The 6,872-nt window shown below is 39.4% G+C and overlaps 1 protein-coding gene across 1 annotated transcript; it reads right to left on the reverse strand.

Annotated features, from left to right (window-relative positions):
- Positions 1 to 1,326: 1,326 nt before the first annotated feature.
- On the reverse strand, positions 1,327 to 5,497 carry LOC122024394 (metal tolerance protein 4-like). Its single transcript, XM_042583018.1, has 7 exons — positions 5,204 to 5,497; positions 4,232 to 4,401; positions 3,869 to 4,067; positions 3,451 to 3,629; positions 3,213 to 3,363; positions 2,948 to 3,081; positions 1,327 to 1,691 (listed from the first exon to the last, which is right to left on the reverse strand). Exons 1-7 carry the CDS (start codon positions 5,388 to 5,390, stop codon positions 1,512 to 1,514), a joined length of 1,200 nt encoding a protein of 399 aa, XP_042438952.1. The 5' UTR covers positions 5,391 to 5,497; the 3' UTR covers positions 1,327 to 1,511.
- Between the last annotated feature and the right edge of the window lie 1,375 nt (positions 5,498 to 6,872).

A 6,872-nucleotide genomic window follows, 5' to 3' on the forward strand; every position in this document is an offset into this window, starting at 1 on the left:
CTCTGAAACAATCCAAAGAGAGTTAAAATGGGGGGCAAGATGAACCTTGACGCAACCACTCCAAAGCTTAAGTCAAATTTTGATGATCAGGAAGTAAGAAAAAGAAGATGTCCCAAAGTAGAAAAATCCGTGAACCAACTCGTGCCCACAAGAGCAGGCTCCTTTGTGTACTACCTCGACGAAGAAAAACACGACACCCACAAGCCCCTATCCATGTACTCAATCACCCACATTCCGGTTGAGGGATTGCCACATCGCCCCATGTTCTCCACCTTTTCTGTCACTCATGTACGAATGCCTCGTGGTCCACGTTTCCTGCATCCTTCACTAGCCACATCATCTACACGTGAGTCCGTGCGATGGAGGCACCTCAGAATTGAGCCTCACCTCTATTGAGTAGTGTGTTGATGGAGTCAGGCATCGAGGAATCGGGCGTCAAGGAGTCGGGCTCCTACTCCTAAGAAGATAGATTGACGCTGAGTCAAATTTAGAGTGTCCGGGCTTGTCTGAGGTAAGTCATGCTCAGGCTTGGTTTGAACTGAGGCCCTCATCTTGACTGAGTGTGGTTGGGTATTGCCTTTGACTCACAATTTAGCTTGATTTTTGACTTGACCATGCCACGTGGAGGCCGACTACCTACCGCATCAGTATCCAACCATGCCTCCTATGAATCTGAAGAGGATAGCTGATCTCCATTCCCTCATTTAGGCATGATTTTGAGATGGCCGACAATTTTATTGGTCTCTCAACCCAACTACTTCAGGAGTGCAACTTGAGATTGGATCCGAAGCTTGATACAGGAAATTAATGACTGATGGACGATGAAAGTCGACGCCTCGACTGGCGATGGCACTGCACCTTCAGGTGTCGGCGGTGAGTTCTGAAAACATTCATTTTGGTGAATTCTCAAAAAAAAATCCAAAATTATTTCAATTAAAATATTGTTGATGAAAAAAGAAACACCACTGTCTCGTGCCCTCATCCTGTAACATTTTTCTTTTTATTTTAAACACGAGCTAACACACTACATTGACTTTGAGATTAATCCAACAAAGTTAAAATTCAAACCCCCTACACATTATCAGAAAGTTCCTGAGTATATAATTCATAATTCATGTCATTAGACTGAACAATTATTGATAGAGATCAAAACAATTAATCATTGCGTAAGATTACAACATAGAGATCTTGCGTACATAAAAATGCTCCTCGTTGATTTATGTGAAAGGGGATTCTCTCTCCCAATTCTGATTAAAACAAGAGAGCATATTAGCAATGGATGAGATGAAAAACTTGGGCCTTTTAATGCAAATGAACGCTATAGGGTTGACACAATTCTATCTGATTTCAAATAATTCAGTTGATATCACAATCTCAGCCATTGTCCATCTGTTTACGACCTTTTTCAAGCAAATAACCAAGCTGCGGCTAGCTTGACAAGCTATAAAATCCCCTTCTACAGAAGGCAAAATGTATGCAAAATTAACTCAGCATATACTCAAGATGCAAGTTCAAGGTTGGCTGCTAGGTAGCTTGACGAGGATGTTATGCTCTGGCTTGTGGTCACATTCAAAATCGAGGTGTACAAATGCTCGTTCAACTTCTGGAAGTTCCTCGATCTTTATCTGCAAGGACTCTCCAATCGCGTGGGCTTCTTTCAGAGGTAAATCTTCTGGAAGTTCAATATCAACCTGCGGATCCAAGAAATTGATGAAGAGGGATTGAAAATACCACATTTTTATTTGGGATGAAGAGCTTCATGGAAATTTGATTATTTGGTGCTATTTCATTGTTTTTGACAAATAATATAGAGATGTATATATATTTTAAGTTTACAGGAAACAATTACAGATTCAACGAGAAACAAATTGCAAGTATGCATACCATCTTATGATGAAAGTCAAGAAATAGGATGGACATTATATTATACATGTCAATCACACTGTACCGAGAACACAGATTCAAACGAAGTCAGTAACTTTTTCAATGCTTCTTCGATAATATTCTAAGAAAGATGGTACCTAATGCTTTTGGATTTATATGCAACACATTGGATAACATCTATAATTTCAATTTGTCAAGACATGCCAATCAATCAGGGTAGCCTAATTATTTCTATGTTACAAGAAAGATCACTGTGCACTAAAGAAGTGATGAGAATGACATAATTGGTTCTGCAACAAAATTCGTGCTTGCACATTTTGTAGAAATCAAAGCGGTTGAATGGATAAATAACATGTTGATTCAAGTAGATTCTTTATTTTAATTTATTTTGTAAATTTTTCATTGATTAAAGAATACATCCCTTTCAATGGATGCCTTAAAGGGGTATTTCTTCTCTACAAAGAGTTATTCCATGGGTTTTAGACATACAAATATAATGTGTTATGCAACAGGAGTTGAGACTAATCTCTTTCGCCGTATGTTTCTTCTACTATATATATATATATATATATATATATGTGTGAGTGTGTGTGTGTGTGTGTGTGTGTGTGTGTGTGTGTGAGTGCGCGCGCGCGCGCGTATATACATATATAAAAGTTGTCCAAGATTAAAATGGTGAATTAGGACTCAATCCTCCATCGTTAGTTAAAGAGTCGAGTGTGGGATTGTTTAAGTAGGCATTAGTTGTTTTAGTCTATTCACACATCAAGACCATGAAATAGGGAATATAAACCATGAGATTTTAATTGGCAGGAGAAAATGGCAGACACATAGTTAAATATTATGTCATGGCTTTTTATTTGTGACTATCCATGGAACAAAAAAAAAAAAGAAAAAGAAAATGTGAAATATCTGATTATGTTTCTCTTGATTTTCTGTGTAGAAGCTGCATGATTTTTTTTTTTTTCCTTTAAACTGTAGGTTCTCTAATTCACTGCAAGGAAACTGAAAGAATAATATGCTATCACGATGACGAGAAAAAACAATAAAGTAAGAAACTGACCTCGACAAAATAAAGGACTCCAAATGTATAAGCTCGGACTGTGTCGACGCGATTAATCTTAGGATCATGCCTTAGTACAAGGTAAGTTAATTTCTGCAGCATCTCAGGTGGAGCTGACTGCCCAACCAGTGAGACTACAATCAACACAATAATTAGCAACAAATAGATTGGTGAAATATAAACTATGAAGCACGACATATGTTAGCACAGAAATGAATGGTGGTTGAAATAGTCTTGGAACAAAATTACAGTTAGAATGACAAACCTGCATTCTCCCAGACAGTTCCTGACCAATTCGTAATTGTATAAATTGCAAGAATAATAGCTCCAGCAGGATCGATCCACCAGTAGTATTTATCACCAAGAATAGCAGCAGCCAAGCCAAGAACGTTGGTGACTACATCAAAATAATGGTCCTGGATATCAACAAGCCACCAAAATCAGCAAAATGTTGATGGAATTAAATGCAAAATCATGAAAGTTTAGATAATCAGAAGTAGAACCTTAGCATAGGCGCGGACAATCTTGTTTCCAGAAGTTCTGCAGTAAAGCCACAGAGCTAGCTTTACGAAAGTGGCTGTCAACATGATTGAATATAGCCATATCAATTGTGACGAGGTCATCTTCTCCGAGGGCGTGTTTTCAATCAAGTGGGTAAGGGCTTGAACAAAAACCTGAAATCCTGATGGAACAGAATGTGTGTGAATAGACATTATAAAGTCAAACAGAGAAAAAGGGTGATAGTCTGTTTTCAGCTTGTAGAAAGTAGCAGCCAAAGAAGACTTTCAGAATGTGTCCTAGTATCAACACAAGCATGCAATGAATTCAAATGCAGCAGTCAAATTGGACCTCTAAACAAGTCTAAAGCACAATAATGTTATGAAGTCACAACATAAGCAAGATTTAAGGAAAGATCTGTACCTAGAGTAGCCATGACAGCAGCAAAGATGATGATTCCAACTGGCTGAACACGCAACTTGCCAATAGGGTACTTATATATGTTAATGTTCTTCATTGACAGATGCGTAAACCAGAGGATCCCACCAGCCATAAGATCCAGTAATGAATCAAGTGTTGATGCAGCAATAGCTATGGATCCACTTCGAATAGTAGCATAAATCTGCAATCAAATTCCAGTTCATTTCTAACTCACAAATATGAGATTGAGCAATTATACACTATACTGGTAGTGCCAATCTATAACCCTAATAATACCAAAACATAACCCTTTCCTCTTTCTACAAGTTAGACAACAGCAGAGATTCAGAGTACAAGAATCGTCACCTTTAGTGCCAAGAGAACAATGTTTGCATAGTTAGAGATTTTCATGGCAAATTCGCTGTTTGCCTGCTCTTCAAGTTCCTGATCCTCATCAATGGTATTTGTATGCAAGGAGTCAACTTCCTCAAAGGATCTCAAGGTTGCAAATTGTTTCTCGTAGTATTCTCTCACCCCTAAAATTCAAAACAAGAAAATGGTTAGCATTCAACCGCATAACTTGCAATAAGCATAAACCAAGCAGTGTCTATAGAGTTGTCAGCTTTCAACACAAAATTTGTGGTACACTAAAACATCCATTGCTCCTTTTGCGAAAAATAATGGAACTCTCCAACAAAAGTAAACTGGGGTTCGGCATCTCCTTGGCACTATAAAAATGCATTTTTGCGCTATTTAAAGCCAATAAGAAACGATGGCATTTTGAAGGTGTAAGAAATCCTGATTGATAGATGATCTGCATGATAATTACAATTTGATTGGTAAAAAACTAGAAGAAAATGTACACTGTATATTTTAACAATAGCACTCAATTAGTGATCATTAGTAAAACAGCGACCTTAGCCTCTAGCAAAACGGGATGATAGAGGACAATTATGTAATATAAACATTAAAATAGCAGACTTGCTTCAAAGTAAAGATTTCCTCCTCTTTGAAGCTTCAACTATTCTCCAAGCAGAAAGTTCTCCTCTTTGAAGCTTCAACTATTCTCCAAGCAGAAAGTTCTCCTCTTTGAAGCTTCAACTATTCTACAAGCAGAAAGGGACCAGAAAGATGTTCAGCCTTTTACCATCGACATCATCTGCGGGCCCACAGTTGAATTTTTGGAATTGGAGCAAAGTCAAAAACTTGCACCAACAAATCATTTTACACGGGGAGACGAACATCCCAAAGAAAACTGGATCGGCAAGTTTTAAGAAACCTAAAACAGCGAGCTTTGAGCAATCTGAGAGAGGGTAGGTGGATGAGCGGATCGATCACCTTCGATGAGATCTTTGGAGCGGGAGACGTCGAGGGTGAAGGGCTTCTCCAAGTCGACGCCGTGCCTCACCTTATCGGGGAGCCTGGCCACGAACTCGCCCCTCATTGAGGTCGCCGAGTTCTTGCGCGGCACCAACAGCGGCGTCCTGACTTCCTCCGCTTCCCGACCGTTGTCTCCGCCCGCCATGATCGTCTTACGGCTTCCTCCTCCAGGCGTTTCTCGTCCCTCCTGAGGAGGGAGGGGAAGGCGACACAAATGGCAATCGGCAAATGAAGGGAGGAGAGAGAGGAAGGTTTTCAGTGATATAGGTAATTTATAGCCATGACAGCTCGCCCACCCTAAGCCACGGGCGTCGGCTTCTTATTCTTGTCTTTTGCTAATTATTGTATTTTCCCTAAAATATTGTTTTATGGATTTCGAATTTGAAAAGCGACATTTGTAATTTGTTGTTGTCTTTTCCATTTTAGTCCCCGGAATTTCTTTGATCCGTCGCATTCCTTACGGCGATAGCCCAGAGCATAAATGAGTTGTACTTTGAATGGTAGACTTTCTTACGGTGGGAAGACTTTGAACGAAAAATAGTACATAAAAATTTAGAAAAAAAAAGGAATATTGTCGTTATTCATCTTGTTGGCGTTACTCTTTAGCGTCGAAGTCATTTATTTACCTCTTGCGAACGGAGCTACTGCCATTGCCCATTTACCCATCCTTCCAATTATTAGTAACGATATTTGTCTCATGATGTTGTCTTTCTTTACAACCTCACTCCTCACTCTTTGGTGCTTGTCATCGTCACTTGTCTTTATCCAGAGGATGTCATCAACATTCGGTTCGATATAGGTGAATAAAGAAGAGTTCGAAAAAATATAAATATCTATTGTAAATGAAAATTTAGTCTCATGTTAAATAAGTTATATTGATTCACATATATTAATGATATGAATAAATATATAGAGAGATTCTCTCATGTGTAAATGTGTAAAAGTATAAATTTAGGATTCGAATTGCATTGAATCATATTGACTAAGATAAAATTTATTTAAGTAGAACAACTAACATTTTACCATGTAGATTCTTTTGCTACTCAAAAAGATAACGGAAGCATTAATCATTGTTTTCGTAACCTTCCATATAGTAATGATCGGCCATTGATGTCGTCGGCTATCATTAATCCCTGAGTATTGAATGGTCATTACTCGTCATTCAATGCTGGAAGAGATTGTGCTCTTTTATAAAGGGAGACTATGGTCTTGAGCAACATAGAAAATAAGAGTAACTCTCCACCTATGTTTTTCTACTCCTCTGTCATGCAACTCTAGCTCGGGCGGAGTATCCGTGATAGCAATCGGGTACCACTCAGTATTTCGTGACCATCGGTACTTGGTGGGAATGAATCACGATTAGCCATTGTATCATGGGAAACAGACGACCCGAGTAAACCTCGAAGCACAGTCGGAGGTGGGGCGATCTGTTTCAAGAAAACTATGTCCAGCGCAGGCCTCAGTACGCTCACCCGATCGGTCTCTCTGTCTGCCCAGTCGGCTTCTTGCCCGCTCGGTTGCTTACTTAGTTCCCTTGGCGACTCGACCTCTCTTCTCGATCGCCCAAATCTCCCGCTCAGTCGCTCTCACGATCGCTCGGTTTGCCCACCTAGTCACTTGCTCAGTT

This window comes from Zingiber officinale, chromosome 9B (genome assembly GCF_018446385.1).
Source record: "Zingiber officinale cultivar Zhangliang chromosome 9B, Zo_v1.1, whole genome shotgun sequence".
Lineage (NCBI taxonomy): Eukaryota > Viridiplantae > Streptophyta > Magnoliopsida > Zingiberales > Zingiberaceae > Zingiber > Zingiber officinale.